Raw genomic sequence first — 16,517 nt, 5'->3', positions numbered from 1 at the left:
AAACAGCCCCAGTCTATTCAGCCTCTCCCTATAGCTCAAATCCTCCAACCTGGCAACATCCTTGTAAATCTTTTCTGAACCCTTTCAAGTTTCACAACATCTTTCTGATAGGAAGGAGACCAGAATTGCACGCAATATTCCAACAGTGACCTAACCAATGTCCTGTACAGCCGCAACATGACCTCCCAACTCCTGTATTCAATACTCTGACCAATAAAGGAAAGCATACCAAACTATCCTATCTACCTGTGATTCTACTTTCAAGGAGCTATGAACCTGCACTCTGCTGTCTCTTTGTTCAGCAACACTCCCTAGGACCTTACCATTAAGTGTATAAGTCTTGCTAAGATTTGCTTTCCCAAAATGCAGCACCTCGCATTTATCTGAATTAAACTCCATCTGCCACTTCTCAGCCCATGTGGAAGTACTAGCTTTCGAGTGCTGCTCCTTCAGGTGGTTGTCAACAGAGCAGTGCTCTGAAAACTAGTGCCTCCACATAAACTTGTTGGGACTATAACCTGGTGTTGTGATTTTTAACTGTGTATTCTCCACAGCTATGTTAAAACTGGCTGCATAAAGACTATTCTCCTCAGCTCCTTCTTTCAAAGGTCCTTATTCCTCAATGAATCCGGAATGTGATGTTTAACCCAATTACTCTCTGGCTGTTTTTTCTCAGCTCATGCAAGAACCAGTCAACACCCTTGTTGTCCCTGAAGCCACATGCCTTTGTACTAATTTCAAGATGCCATTGCGATCTCTTCCTCTGCTCCATGTATGCAGGACATGTGTTAAATTGGTTCCTCGATGTAGTGCAAGCAACAGTCAGTATAGAACTATGACCCACCAGGAAGGAAAAGGGAATAAAAGCTGTGACTTGTATGTAAAAGTTGTTTCATGACATTGTTATCCTCCACAATTGGAAAAACCTGACCCGGTACAGTGTTATTCTTTGAACCGCGGTCGCTATTGTGTCATTTTGCACACCGCATGATCCTGTAAATAACCCAAGAACTGAAAGGCTGGTTAAAAGATCCCTGATGCTGGCTATAATGGGAGGGATGTTGGACTGTATAGACAGGGAAATTGTCCAAACAAAACTGGGGGAGGGGGGGGGGCCTTCAACCCCTTTTGATGTGCCTCTTGTGTGCTGTAAGACTCTATGACATGAGAAACTGGAGAATCACCAAGCAGCTTCTGTTAGCACCCAGACAGTTCACACACAGCTCAGTCCTGTGTACATAAGTCTATGCCACAAGAACAAGTCACAAGCACACGACCAAGAAATTAAGTTTCCCAATCCATTGTATTTAAAGGGACTTGGAGGTAATTATCTCATGGCGCTCAGGAATGTTTTGTTTCAGCTCCTAAAACACGAAACATTATTTGTTTAGAAATTTCCAAGAATACAATGGTTTTTAACTGAAGTATTTGCTGGCTTGAGGTGGCGTTTTAAACATGGGTAGGTGCCACGTAAATGAAAGCTGTCGCTGTTCTTACTGTTATTTTGGTTTCGTTGTGACTGGCTTCACCAGAGTTGAAACTGAAGATCTCCGAGGAGGAGAGCAGGCGGCATAGACATCGAAGCAGCGTGCTGCCCGGAAACTCCAGGCAGGACAAAGAGAACAAGCACCAGGGATCCGGAGAATCCCAGCAAAAACCGAGTGTTGAGGAAACTGTACACATTGTGATGAAAAAGTTGAAAGAAAAGCAGGAAATACTTGGCCTTCCGGAGGACGTTAAGGTACCTCACAGTAAATAATAATGAACTTGCAATTATTAAGGCATTTGAAATAAAATGATTTGAAGAAATGTTGTTATTTTAAATGGTCTGACCAAAACAATTCAACAATATTTTGCACAGGAAATGACACAAAAGCAACTGAGGTTAGATAAGGTCAACATGCAAAATTGCCTATTGCATTTTGAAAGCCTTTATGGACGACCGGTATGTATGCAGATAAATAGGTTGTGAATTAGATCTGGATTAATGGTCTGATGGTAATCTCATCAATGGTTTCTTGATTCCTGAAAGCAGCTTACAATCAGAACCCAGAGATTAGATTCCAATCATTCCATCATAACTACTATTTTTATTTATTTATTATTGCGACCTACATCAGATATTGCTTTGATTCTTTCTGATTTTTTACCAGCCCCCTTTTCATTGCCCAAATGTGAATAGTCAATCCTTCCTCCGTGTAGAGTGCCTACAGATCTGCAGTTAGAATGTGTGAGCGAGCTGTCATCATTATTAGTCAATTACAAGAAAATAAGAGATCCCATATTGGAGAATGACTTTTAAGATTGGAGGAGGATTGATTCTCTGGGGCCTAAAGGACAGATTGAAATCGATGCAACTGATTCCGTATCAACAGAATATTTTGAGAAGGCACTAATGAAAATATTGGTGTCTCAGGCAGTGAGATTAAGAATATTAAACTGTGGTGAATAAATACATTTTAAAGGAGTGTGTTTTGAGAGAAGATGTTCCCAGCTTCTCAACTGAAATTGAGATACTAGCTAAAATTGCATGTTATATCCTGTAAACTTCAGTTGGGTTAGCTCCATAACAGTGTCACCATTTGGGAGTTGGATAGCTCAGTTGGTTGAATGGCTGGTTTGGGATGCAGAGCAAAGCCAACATTATGGGTTCAGTGCTCTCACTGGCTGAGGTTACCGTGAAGGACTCCATGACTCAACCTCTCCCCTCCTATTAAACCACTTCCACTTATCTCTACCCCTTTTTGGTCTGGTTGGGCCATGGTGACTTTATCGCTACTTTTACTATTTACTGGCACTTGACACCGGCAAATACCCACTTACTAGATCCCTTTGTATCCCGTGCCCTTGTGTCTAGAACAAACAAAGCACAGCGGATGTTGGAGATCTGAGACAAAAGCAGAATTTGCTGGAGAAACCGAGCAGGTCTAGCAGCATCAGTGGGAAGAAAGCGGAGTTAACATTGAGTTCCGTGAGTCATCAGTTCCAATAAAGAGTAACTGGACTCCATGTGTGTGTTAACACAGCTTTATCTACACAGATGATGTCAGACTTGCTGGGTTTCTTCAGCAATTTCTGTTTTTGTTCCCTGTGTCTAGCAAGTTTCATTTTGGGGTTTCTACTAATGATGTAAGACCATTCGAAGGAGCTAACCGTGACCCATGAGAACGGTAACCGAGTGAGCAGCCAGCTGTGTCTAGGAAGCAATCCTAAGACAGACTCTGCATTGTCAGACATGTATTTGGGTGCTGCTGCAACTCCAGCTTCTAGCTTGGCAGCATACAGCACTGTGAAGCTTTTCCTGGTTACCAATTCCTCTGGGATGACCTGGAACTGAAGTGGATAATCTGGTGTGCACAGAGTACCAGAGTCTAGGGTCTGATCGTTAACATTTCTCTGGGCCTATATAGTTCGATTTACCACGTTGTCTGCTCCAACTCTGCATGGGCAGAATGGCCACTTATCACAAAACCCCATACAGCGTGGAAACGGCCCATTTAGTCCACACCAAAATTCCAAAGAGCATTCCATCCCGACACAGCCCCCTACCCAATACCTGTAGCCCTATTCCCCATGGCTAATACACCTAGCCTGCCCATTTCACTTTGGATTGTGGGAGTAAACCAGTGCAGACAATGGACTGGGAGAATGTGCAAACTACACACAGTCACCTGAGGGTGGAATCAAACCTTGGTTCCTGGCGCTGTGAGGCAGCAGTGCTAACCACTGAGTCGTCATGCCACCCAACCTTCCTGGTCCCTCCCTGGGAAGAATAACCAGCAAACGATTGATTCAGCCAGGAAGTTGGCCAATAGAAGCCGCAGGAAGCTCCATGTAAACCGTAAGAATGAGCAAAGTCCACTGCCCCCAGTGAAAGCTGCATTCCCCTGTTACCGGAATGCAACCGAATCCGTACTACTTTGTTTCTTTGCATGTGTCACGTCTCGGAGATTCTTCTCTGAACGAAAGACTTAAGCCTGTTCACTGAACAAAAACAATCTAAAGAACAGCAGATGCTGGAAATCAGAAACACTAACCGGGATTGCTGGGAAAACTCAGCAGGTCTGGCAGCATCTGTGGAGAGAAAGTGGAGTTAACGTTTCTGGTCCAGTTCTGACCTTGTTTGCAGGACCATGACAGAGAGACCACACTCTGCCTGGACCTTTTTGCTGTAGACCGGTCTAAGGTGGTTCCGTTCTAAGTCCTCATGTAACTTGTCCTCACAAAAGTTGTCAATGTGGTAACGTGCTTCAGAACAACACAAGATAAGAGGGTGTAATGGGTAGATGCATGGGAGATTAGAGTGCAATGCAGATAAGTGTGAAGTGATAAAACCTAAATGGTATTGTATTGAAATGGTGCAAGTGGAGAAATTTCTTCAGAAGTTTAAGGTGTTGAACGCATGATATGAAGGGTTGATGGAAACAGAATTCCACAGGGATTTTATTTTTTTTAAAAATTGAACATTACTACCACTAGGGAGAAAAATAGGTGGAGTTTTGGTTTAAATTGAACAACAGTTTGAAAGAGCTGCTATAGGAGTAACAAGCTAAACATCAGCTCTCCTGTATGGGGCACTCGGTAAAGCAATATAATTGCTGTGACAACAGCTCCCTCTTCAGGCTGCTCAGCAAGATTCCAGCAGAGGCTGCAGCTTCCTTGGAGATTATGTTCCTTTTTTTTGTCGCAAATTGAGCCCTCCGCTTTGCCCCGGCTATTGGCGCCTGCAAGTACCGTCAATCAGAACTGCATTAGACGTTAGTATGGCCCTGACTTTGAGCCAAAACTGAGCTTTCATAAGAGATTTCTTGTGCTAATAACTGCAGGTTGGGGCTAATTGTGACAGATACTGAATAATCGGGACTTTTTTTATTACTTTAAGAGCCATGGGGCTATTTGTACAAAACTTCTGAAAGTTATGAGAAAAATATATCACTAGAGGTATTTGGCCATATTGATGTGGCAAATTATCAGTTGTTCTGATTGACTGTGCATGAATTTTTGTGCTCTCGTAGTACTGGGTGGGGTTCCTGACATTAAATCAAGATGACAAGGAGCACCCATCTTGCTTGAGGTGCACACACAAACCCCACACATTCTGATACAGACGCTACTATCCTGACCTTAATGAGGCCATTGACATTGAGTGTGTGTTGCTGGAGAAGCACAGCAGGTCAGACAGCATCCGAGGAGCAGGAGAATCGACGCTTTGGGCCAGAGCCCTTTCATCAGGAATGCCTAATGATGGGCTCTGGCCTGAAACGTGGATTTTTCTTCCTCGGATGCTACCTGACCTGCTGTGCTTTTCCAGCACTCCACTCTCGACTCTGATCTCCAGCAGCTGCAGTCCTCACTTTCTCCTCGGAGGCCATCCCCTACTCACCTCGATGTTCCCGACTCAAATTGGTTCTCCACGCCACCACACCCCCCACCACTACCACCATCACCACCTCCAACAAAACAACCTGTGCCCCCCCGCCCCCTTGCCAGACTCGGTGTGCGGCTCTCTGGTGATCTGGTTTTGCTTACAGATGGGGGTCTGTTGTGTGCTCTCTTTGTCTTGCTCTCTCTATCAGCTGCTGTTCACATGTTTGCTCGTTTCCACTTGAAAGGTGTTGCAGTCTAATTGTGATCTCCCTTTTACTGTGAGTCTGAAAGTTATTGAAGCAGTGAGCACTCTTCTGTACAAGCCCCACTGATAACCGATCTTTGTTTGACTAGGTGAACAAACAGGAAAGACTGCTAATGAAGCCGCTCTATGACAGATATCGAAGTATTAGGCAGCTTCTCTCTCCTGCAGCAGCAATCCCCACTATTGTAAGTATTGCATGAAGGGGGATCCTTTAATGGTGGTCATCAGTGTGAGGAAGCTCGGGAATGCAGAGCTGATTACATTTCCAAACAATGCTCCTGAGACAAGTGACTTATTACCCTGCCATTGTATGGAGAGTTAGTCAGGCCCCAGCTGGAGTATTGTGTGCAGTTCTAGTCACCTCACTACAGGAAGGATGTGATAGACTGGAGAGGGGGACAGAGGAGATTCACCTGGATGTGGCCTGAGATGGAGAGATCAGCTTGGATTGTTTACTTTAGAGCTGAGAAGACTGAGGGGGAATGTGATTGAGGTTTATAAGATTGAGGGGGATAGAAAGGTGACTAGAGAGCAGCTGTTCCCCTTGGTTGAGGGGCAATCATGAGAGGGCATAGTTAGAGTAAGGGGCAGGAGATTCAGAGAGGATTTCAGAAAAAAACATTTTTACTCAGTGAGTGGTGGGAATTTGGAATGCATTGCTTGGGAACGTAGTGGAGGCCGGAATCCTTAGACCCTGTTTTTTTAAAACAAAAATAGGATGAGCACTTCAAATATAATAACATTCAAGGATATGGGACAAGTACAGGAAATTGGGATTAACTAGCACCAAAAGTGCATTATGGAGGTACAGACATGTGGGCCAAAGGACCTTTTCTGCATGGTATGAAAAAATCTACGAGAAATGTTCCTTATTTGCAAGCAACCTCTTCCGGCAAACTGCTTACAGATTACATTTGTGCAGCACTTTTTTAACATAGCTCAATGTCTCCAGGTAGTTCACAGGAAGGCGTTCCTGACTGAGACTTGAGAACACAGATGACCAGACGTTTGGTGCAAGGGTTTAGGATGTGGGCGGCAAGGTCCTGGTTGAGCTCAAGTTTCTCGAGGCCAAGAGATGGGAGGCTGGGAGCGAATGAGAGCACTGTACTACCGTTGGAACAAACACAAAGGAGAGCTGCAGCAGTGGATGAGTTAAGGAAGGGGCAGGCTCGGGAAATATTCTGAAGGTGGAAGGGTACTGCACCAACTTGAATGTTTCGTTTCACATACCATCGACCCTTTGTGAGATCAGAGATCTCAAACCTGTTTGCTGTGCCCTCCGTTTTCATTTAAAACTGTGCCTAAATTCATTTCACGTGATCCTATCGTTCACACTCTATCTGAATTGAGCTGGAAGGCCAGAGTCCAACCCGAATAGGCCCTTGTTAAAGCAATGTTATCACTAGTTATTAAACACATGACACTTTGTTACAAAAAGCATTCCCGTGAAACCTATATTGCTATTTATCTCATCATATATCTATAATATTTGGTTGAGAAGGGTTGTAAAGTTGTCACTTTGACTTGTGCAGGAAGAAGAAGGTTCAGATGAAGAAACTATTCTGAAGAGTTGTGAAATATCAACCAGACCGATAGAGGAGTTTCCTTTTCAAGAGTTTGTAGGCAATGTAGACCATAGAGATGAAGATCATGAGCCTGGATTTCTCCCACCTCTGGATGAGAAGAAAGATATCAGGCATTCAACTACTTCACTGGCCAATCTACATGAAGCTTCTATGTAAGAATGTTTTTAGAATTAGTTTTTATTGTCATGTGTACAAGAATACAGTGAAAAGTGTACATGTCACCTCATGCCGTGCCATCTTAGATACCTAGTTACAAATCTTGGGTACTAAATCTCCGGTGCGGCCGTACTTGGAGAATTGTGTACAGTTCTGGTCACCGCATTATAGGAAGGATGTGGAAGCTTTGGAAAGGATGCAGAGGCAATTTACTAGGATGTTGCCTGGTATGGAGGAAAGGCCTTTTGATGAAAGGCTGAGGGACACCAGCCTGTTTTTGTCAGAAGAAGGCTGAGAGGTGACTTAATCGAGACGTGTAAGATAGTCAGAAGGTTAGATAGGTGGACAGTGAGAGCCTTTTTCCTCAGATAGTGATGGCTAGCACGAGGGGATGTAGCTTTAAATTGAGGGGTGATAGATATAGGACAGATGTCCGAAGTAATTTCTTTACTCAGTAGTAGGGGTGTGGAATGCCCTGCCTGCAACTGTAGTAGACTTGCTAAGTTTAAGTGCATTTGAATGATCATTGGATAAACATACGGATGATCATGGAATAGTGTAGGATAGATGGGCTTCAGATTGGCTTCACAGGTCGGTGCAACATCAAGGGCCGATGGGCCTGTACTGCGCTGGAATGCTCTAAAATAGATTAGGTACAAAAAGAGGAAAACAAAGGAAAAAGCTAAAAGTTCTATATTATAGTTCATCACAGTATAAATTAGGAAAATAAAGTTAAACAATGGATGTTAGAGTCCTTCTGTGGTCGCTCCACACTGGGCGCTCTCCACACAATTTTTTAAAAAAAAAAGCAATATATATAAAAGAAAATTGCCTCCAGTCAGGAGTGGGACCCTCATGGTAATGTGACTGGGTCAGCAATCCAGTGCTTTCACTGTCCCTAGCACTGGGCCGACCCCAACTGGGCTCGTAAGCTGCTGACTGTCATCTGTAACAGGCTGACCGCACTGGGCCTAGCCTGGTGACTGCCAGAGCTGTGGTCCAGACCCGCCAACCACTAACTGTCTCACTCCACACTCCCAGCCGTCAACCACTGGTTGGCTTGCTTCACTCTGGACCCCCAGTGCTGCAATGCTCTGCCGTCATTGCTGCCCTCTCTGCAGGATAAAGTTTTTTTAAAAAGTGCTAAAAAAGACCAAAGAAAAGGAAAAAGAAGAGAAGCAGACTGAAAGGGTGAGCCCCAGATGCTGCCAACTCCTATGCCGCCGTAAGGCATGGACATCACTGGCTAGGACAGTATTTATTGCCCATCCCAAGTTTCCTAGGGTGCAGTTAAGAGTGAACTGCATTACTGGAGTCACATATAGGCCGGACCAGGTGAGGATGTCAAATTTCCTTCCCTGAAGGACATTAGTGAACCAGGTAGGTTTTTACAACGTGGTTACGTGGCTGCCATTTGGCTAGGTTTTTAATTCCATGTTTTGATTCAATTCAAATTTCTCCATCTGCTCCTGTGGGATTTGAACCATGTTTCCAGAACATTAGCCTGAGGTTCTGGATTACTACTCCAGTGACATTACCATGACGATACCACTCCTGACTGAAGGCAATTTTTAAATTTTGCTTTTTTACTTTTAATTCTCGATCAGATTAAATTGAATTGATTAATAGAAAAATTAATACTTTATTGCGAATTTGGTACTTGGGTTTTGAACATCTACAGGTGAGCTGATAGGTAATCCACTGAATACTCTAATTGGAGTGTTCTCTAATTGTTTTTTTACCTGTGTATGGATTCATATATTTGTATGGGCAGTAAGTGTGACATCAAGAAATATGCCCCAAAACAAGACTTCTCACCTATAGATCCACACTGTAATAACTTCAGCCCAAAAAACCATTGTTTGCAAACGCCAATAATCATTGAACCGCTATATTGCAGAGGCAGGCCATTTGGCACACCGAGTCTGTACTGGCTCTCTGAAGAGCATCCCATCCAGGTCTATCCCTGTGACCCTGCACTCCCTGGACACTACAGGTAATTTAGCTTTGCCAATCCACCTAACCTGTACATCTTTGGACTGTGGGAGAAAACTGGAGCACACAGAGGAAACCCACCCAGACATGGGGACAATATACAATCTCCACACAGACAGTCGACAGCGGGTGAAATCAAACCCGGGTCTCTGACGCTGTGAAGGAGTGTGTCTGCCCTGATCCTAAAACAACTGAGCAATTCCAAGCAACTCCTATCATTTTAGAATAACACTTTGGACATGAAAACATGGAAGATACGGTATTTGTATAGGTAAAGCTACCTTAATGCTTGACTTTCTAATGCATCACTTAATGCTTCAGGTGATTATTTTTACTGGTTCACATACTTGTAGTTAGGTATTCTATTGTCTAGAAAATTGCAAAATTCAGAAATGGCTTGGTCATAGCCATTCTAGTCTGAAGTGGTTATAGTGTGTGTAGTTCTGTCTCTTGCATTGCTAGGTATTACCTTAGTAGTTATGTTTCTACTTAAGATGAAATATTTTCATTTTAGTCTGAGAAACCTGACCAGTATCTGTTTAACTCTGAATGAGTGTAGTAACAGGTAATTAATCTAGCAAACACTACAGGGAAGGCCTCTGATATCATACATCTTCAGGTTCAAGGTCTGCAAATGCGAATTGCTGTTGGCGTGTTGAGAAAGATAATCTGTTAGACACTGTATCAATTTTACCGTGAATGATCAACTCCCTCACCCTGAATCAATAACTTGACATTGGAAACCACGGTCCTGTTTGAAACTCTGCTCCCCAATGAATTTTTAATTTTTACCGCAATGAATAATTAACAGATCGCAAGATGACAAAATGCAAAATTGCACGCATTGGAATGAAATGAGGTAATGTTTCCACACAAGCCAGATTCCTAATGACAATGGATAACATCTTGAGGAACCTTTCGTGGTGAATTTCCCAGTCCTTCCAGAAAGCCTGTTGGTCAGCTTGGAGAAATGGGAGTGTTGCAGTCCGTTTATCAGTCTGTACTGCCTCTGAGCACTTCCCCCTGCTGGGAACTTACCCCTCTCTCCCCACAAATGCACACTCTCTTCTTCCCAAGGGAAAACCAGAGGGCAATTGATTTTTTTTTTAACAGCAGCTGTCTTTCTATTACTCAGAAAGCCAGCATACATTGGTCTGTGCATAGGTTTTTATTGATGGTGGCAGATCTAACCCTTTTGTAAACTGCTGCAGTTCTATTAGGTATGAGCTTCCAGGATTTTAGTGTGGTCACAAGGAAGAAACAGCAAAATATCTCCAAAGGAGCACTTTTGTGTGACTTGGAAGAGAACTTGTAATGTTATCTTCCAAGCTTAGAGGTGGCATCAGTAGAAGATTGGGACAATGTGACTTGGTGATCACTCACTCTCTCTCCAGGTCTAAACAGAGGAAACGCAGCATGAGCTTGGGAAGTCTTGATTCTTTAAGTATTACAAAAATGTCACAGGGCAGTTGTAAGGGAAACATTATTGCCTGTATAAAAACAGAAATTGCTGCAAAAACTCAGAGGGTCTGGCAGCATCTGTGGAGAGAAAAGTGTATTTTTGGTGCAGTGGTCAATTCTTGAGAACCTGGTGGTGAGCTGGCATCTTTAACTGCTGCAGTCCACCTACTGTAGGGAGACCGAAAGTACCCCTGGGGAGGGAATTCCAGGATTTTGACCCAGTGAATAAAGATTGTTTCCACGTCAAGATGGTTAGTGGTTTGGAGGAGAAATTATAGATGGTGGACAGGCTTTGAGGGGCCAGGAGGTGAGTTACTCGCTGCAGTATTCCTAATGTCTGATCTGCTCTTCTTGCCTCTGTATTTACAACTGAGTCAAGTTGTGTTTCTGGTCAATGGTTACATCCAGGATGTTGTTAGTGGGGGATTCAGTGTTGGTAATACCATTGAATGTCAAGGGTTCGTAGTTAGATTCCATCTTATTGGAGATGGTCATTGTTGGGCATTAGTGTGGCACAAATGTTTTATCTCTCTAGCCTCTGTGTTTCAATCAGATCCACTTTCTTCTTAACTCATGAATATATACCCAGCTGGACCAATTTCTCCTCCTATGACAATCCTGCCAGCTCCAGTCGTCAGCCTAATGTACCTCAGCAACACACCTTTGGAAAGTATATCTTCACTCTTACAGGAACGCCAAAACTATCCACACCAAGACCCTGTGTGACATCCTTAATTTCGAATTCAGATCCTCCTATATTGAAGACCAATAGACCATTTCCCTTCCTAAATGCTTTCTGCACTGGTCTTTCTACTTTCATTGGCTGGTGCCCACGGACACTCAAAACCCCTTTGTACGTCCACACTTTCCAATATATCTCTATTTGAATATCATGTCCCAAGTTGTGTTTTGATGATGAGATATTAAACTAATGTCCTGTCTGGAGCCTCAAGTGGATGTAGTAGGACCTATGACACTAGTCTAAGATTAGAGGAATACTGTTTGGCCAATATTTATTCCTCAATCTACCATACTACAAACTGATGATTTGAACATTGTCTCATGGTTTGTCAAATAAATATGATGTTTTGCTTTTTGACTGCATTAAAAGCCAGATTTACTCATTGGCTGTAAAACACTTTGGGATATCCTGAGCTGATGAATCTCACAGGACCAAAGCAAGTTCCATTTCAAATTTGTGACTAGTCATTTTTTTTTCTCTAATTATAGGATGTTCATAAAATCATATTTGCACAAGGTAACAGTGCCAAATAAGCTGTATGTTTGCTTTGTACAGGCCTGAGTTGTTGGAACATCTTCATGAAACTAGAGTGGAGAAGAAGAAACTCCGCAAAGCGCTTCGAGAGTTTGAAGAGCAATTTCTCAAACAAACCGGAAGGTAAGTCATGCTTTTAAAGTTCGTCAGAAAATCAGACTTCATTCGCAAAGAAATAAAGTGTGATGAAAAGCTTGGGATATATTTTCATTTGTAGTGGGGGGGAATAAAAGTTAGTTACAAACAAGAGGTGAGTACTAATCTTCCCAGCCCAGTCACCTTTTAAAAAATACAAACCAAAGGTTGTAAATTGCTAAAGTTTATTTAAATATTTGCTCCATTTTGCCATTGGATCATAACCAGCATGCATTATGAATAGGGCCCATTGTGTTCAATTTCGAGGAACTCTTGTTTAAGAAATGTTAGTTTCATCGTACTACCCAAGGTGATTTGCCAAGATTGAGACAAAGGGATTTACGCGAGATGGTTAATAATAAATTAATCGTGAACACCTCTTTGGTCAAGATGAAATCGCAAAAATGGCTACAGTTTTAAAAACCCAGCTGAAAGGAAATCTAGGAAATGTTGTTAAGAAAGTTTGAGAAAGTGAAATGTGCTGAAGGCCACAAAATCAAATTGAGCGATTCAGAAGGGAGGCAGATATTTGCTTTGTAAATAAATGCATCTGGGGATATTGAAGGGTAAAAAGATCAGATCAAAAAGATCAGTAGTTAGCGTGGTTAATACTGCTGCCTCACAGCACCAGGGACCTGGACTCAATCCCAGCCTTCGGTAACTGTGCAAACTCTGCACATTCTCCCCGTGTCTGCATGGGTTTCCTCCGGGTGCTCCAGTTTCCTCCCACAGTCCAAAGATATTCAAGTTGGGGATTGGCTGTGGGAATTGCAGGGTTTTGAGGATAGGGGAGGTAGGGTGGGTCTGGCAGGGTCTTCAGAGGGTCGAGGAGACAGTGAGGTCTGCAGATGCTGGAGATCAGAGCTGAAAATGTGTTGCTGGAGAAGTGCAGCAGGTCAGGCAGCATCCAGGGAACAGGAGAATTGGCGTTTCGGGCATAAGCCCTTCAGGAATGAGGAAAGTTTGTCCAGCAGGCTAAGATAAAAGGTAGGGAGGAGGGACTTGGGGGAGGGGCGTCGGAAACGTGATAGGAGGAAAGAGATCAAGGTGAGGGTGATAGGTCAAACTGGGGTGGGGGCGGAGAGGTCAGGAAGAAGATTGCAGGTTAGGAAGGTGGTGCTGAATTCGATGGATTTGACTGAGACAAGGTGGGGGGAGGGGAAATGAGGAAACTGGTGAAATCCGAGTTCATCCCTTGTGGTTGGAAGGTTCCTAGGCGGAAGATGAGGCGCTCTTCCTCCAACCGTCGTGTCGTTGTCTGGCGATGGAGGACCTGCATATCCTTGGTGGAGTGGGAGGGGGAGTTGAAGTGTTGAGCCACAGGGTGGTCGGGTTGGTTGGTCCGGGTGTCCTCTGAAACGCTCCGCAAGTAGGTGGCCTGTCTCCCCAATATAGAGGAGGCCACATCGGGTGCAGACGATGCAATAGATGATGTGTGTGGAGGTGCAGGTGAATCTGTGGCGGATATGGAAGTTTCCTTTGGGGCCCTGGAGGGAGGTGAGGGGGGAGGTGTGGGCGCAAGTCTTGCACCTCCTGCGGTTGCAGGGGAAGGTGCCGGGAGTGGAGGTTGGGTTGGTGGGGGGGGTGTGGATCTGACTAGGGAGTCACGGAGGGAGTGGTCTTTACGGAATGCTGATAGGGGAGGGGAGGGAAATATACCCTTGGTGGTTGGGTCCGTTTGGAGGTGGCGGAAATGACGGCGGATGATGCGCTGTACATGGAGACTGGTGGGGTGGTAGGTGAGGACCAGTGGGGTTCTGTCCTGGTGGCGGTTGGAGGGGCGGGGCTCAAGGGCGGAGTAGTGGGAAGTGGAAGAGGGCATCGTCGACCACGTCGGGGGGGGAAATTGCGGTCCTTGAAGAAGGAGGCCATCTGGGTTGTACGTTTTTGGAACTGGTCCTCCTGGGAGCAGATGCGGCAGAGTCGAAGGAATTGGGAGAATGGGATGGCGATTTTACAGGGAGCAGGGTGGGAGGAGGTGTAGTCCAGGTAGCTGTGAGAGTTGGTCAGTTTGTAGTAGACGTCCGTGTTGATTCAGTGGAAGGGTACTGGTTGGTACGGCGGGAAAGGAAGAAGCGGAGGGCTTTGAGTCCTTCCCCCTTCTCACGCCTCCAACACACCCCATCCACCCGGACACCCTGTGCTGGCCTCCTACCTGCCCTCGACCACTTCATAGCCAACTGCCGCCGCGATATTAACCGCCACCTGAACTCCCCCACCCCTCTCACCCACTCCAACGTTTCACCCTCGGAACGCGCAGCTCTCCATTCTCTCCGTTGCAACCCCAACCTCACTATCAAACCAGCAGACAAGGGAGGCGCGGTAGTAGTTTGGCGCACCGACCTTTACACCGCTGAGGCCAAACGCCAGCTCGCACATACCTCCTCCTACTGCCCCCTTGACCATGACCCCACCCCCCACCACCAAACCATCATCTCCCAGACCATCCATAACCTCATCACATCGGGGATCTCCCATCCACCGCCTCCAACCTCATAGTCCCACAACCCTGCGCCGCCCGCTTCTACCTCCTGCCCAAAATCCACAAACCTGACTGCCCCGGCCAACCCATTGTCTCCGCCTGCTCCTGCTCCAACGATCTCATCTCCGCATACCTTGACACCGTCCTGTCCCCCTTAGTCCAAGAACTCCCCACCTACGTTCGGGACACCACCCATGCCCTCCACCTGCTCCATGATTTTCGCTTCCCCGGTCCCCAACGCCTTATTTTCACCATGGACATCCAGTCCCTGTACACCTCCATCCCCCATCACGAAGGACTCAAAGCCCTCTGCTTCTTCCTTTCCCGCCGTACCGACCAGTACCCTTCCACTGACACCCTCCTTCGATTGACTGAACTGGTCCTCACCCTGAACAACTTCTCTTTCCAATCCTCCCACTTCCTCCAAACGAAAGGAGTAGCCATGGGCACCCGCATGGGCCCCAGCTATGCCTGCCTCTTCGTAGGATATGTGGAACAGTCCATCTTCCGCAACTACACTGGCCCCACCCCCCACCTTTTCCTCCGCTACATCGATGACTGTATCAGAGCCACCTCGTGCTCCCACGAGAAGGTTGAACAGTTCATCCACTTCACCAACACCTTCCACCCCGACCTCCAATTCACCTGGATAGTCTCAGATTCCTCCCTCCCCTTCCTCGACCTTTCTATTTCTATCTCAGGCGACCGAATCAACACGGACATCTACTACAAACCGACCGACTCCCACAGCTACCTGGACTACACCTCCTCCCATCCTGCCCCCTGTAAAAACGCCATCCCATTCTACCAATTCCTTCGACTCTGCCGCATCTGCTCCCAGGAGGACCAGTTCCAAAAACGTACAACCCAGATGGCCTCCTTCTTCAAGGACCGCAATTTCCCCCCCCCCGACGTGGTCGACGATGCCCTCCACCGCATCTCTTCCACTTCCCGTTCCTCCGCCCTTGAGCCCCGCCCCTCCAACCGCCACCAGGACAGAACCCCACTGGTCCTCGCCTACCACCCCACCAATCTCCATGTACAGCGCATCATCCGCCGTCATTTCTGCCACCTCCAAACGGACCCCACCACCAAGGGTATATTTCCCTCCCCTTCCCTATCAGCATTCCGTAAAGACCACTCCCTCCGTGACTCCCTCGTCAGATCCACACCCCCCCACCAACCCAACCTCCACTCCTGGCACCTTCCCCTGCAACCGCAGGAGGTGCAAGACTTGCGCCCACACCTCCCCCCTCACCTCCCTCCAAGGCCCCAAAGAAAACTTCCATATCCGCCACAGATTCACCTGCACCTCCACACAGATCATCTATTGCATCCTCTGCACCCGATGTGGCCTCCTCTATATTGGGGAGACAGGCCGCCAACTTGCGGAGCGTTTCAGAGGACACCCGGACCAACCAACCCAACCACCCTGTGGCTCAACACTTCAACTCCCCCTCCCACTCCACCAAGGATATGCAGGTCTTTGGACTCCTCCATCGCCAGACCACAACAACACAACGGTTGGAGGAAGAGCGCCTCATCTTCCGCCTAGGAACCCTCCAACCACAAGGGATGAACTCGGATTTCGCCAGTTTCCTCATTTCCCCTCCTCTTCCCCCCCCCCCCCCCCACCTTGTCTCCGTCAAATCCATCGAATTCAGCACCGCCTTCCTAACCTGCAATCTTCTTCCTGACCTCTCCGCCCCCACCCCAGTCTGACCTATCACCCTCACCTTGACCTCTTTCCACCTATCACATTTCCGACGTCCCTACCTTTTATCTTAGCCTGCT

General features: G+C 46.0%; 1 protein-coding gene across 8 annotated transcripts in view; it reads left to right on the top strand.

Moving 5' to 3' along the window:
• fam13c (family with sequence similarity 13 member C) overlaps positions 1 to 16,517 on the top strand; it is a 135,067-nt gene that overhangs the window by 114,395 nt on the left and 4,155 nt on the right. For 4 of the 8 annotated variants that reach the window (XM_087999071.1, XM_087999072.1, XM_087999074.1 and 1 more), the window contains 6 exons: positions 1,533 to 1,741; positions 1,862 to 1,945; positions 5,722 to 5,817; positions 7,165 to 7,370; positions 9,275 to 9,370; positions 12,128 to 12,229. In XM_087999071.1, the coding sequence (XP_087855197.1) occupies positions 1,533 to 1,741; positions 1,862 to 1,945; positions 5,722 to 5,817; positions 7,165 to 7,370; positions 9,275 to 9,370; positions 12,128 to 12,229 (793 nt within the window). The remainder of the gene's footprint in view (positions 1 to 1,532; positions 1,742 to 1,861; positions 1,946 to 5,721; positions 5,818 to 7,164; positions 7,371 to 9,274; positions 9,371 to 12,127; positions 12,230 to 16,517) is intronic. The other 4 variants (XM_087999077.1, XM_087999076.1, XM_043712339.2 and 1 more) reach the window with 4 other exon arrangements.

This window comes from Chiloscyllium plagiosum, unplaced genomic scaffold, assembly GCF_037043375.1.
Source record: "Chiloscyllium plagiosum isolate Xiang-an unplaced genomic scaffold, Cpla_swu_hap1 HiC_scaffold_22, whole genome shotgun sequence".
Taxonomy (NCBI): domain Eukaryota; kingdom Metazoa; phylum Chordata; class Chondrichthyes; order Orectolobiformes; family Hemiscylliidae; genus Chiloscyllium; species Chiloscyllium plagiosum.
This window is presented reverse-complemented; position numbering and strand designations above follow the sequence as displayed.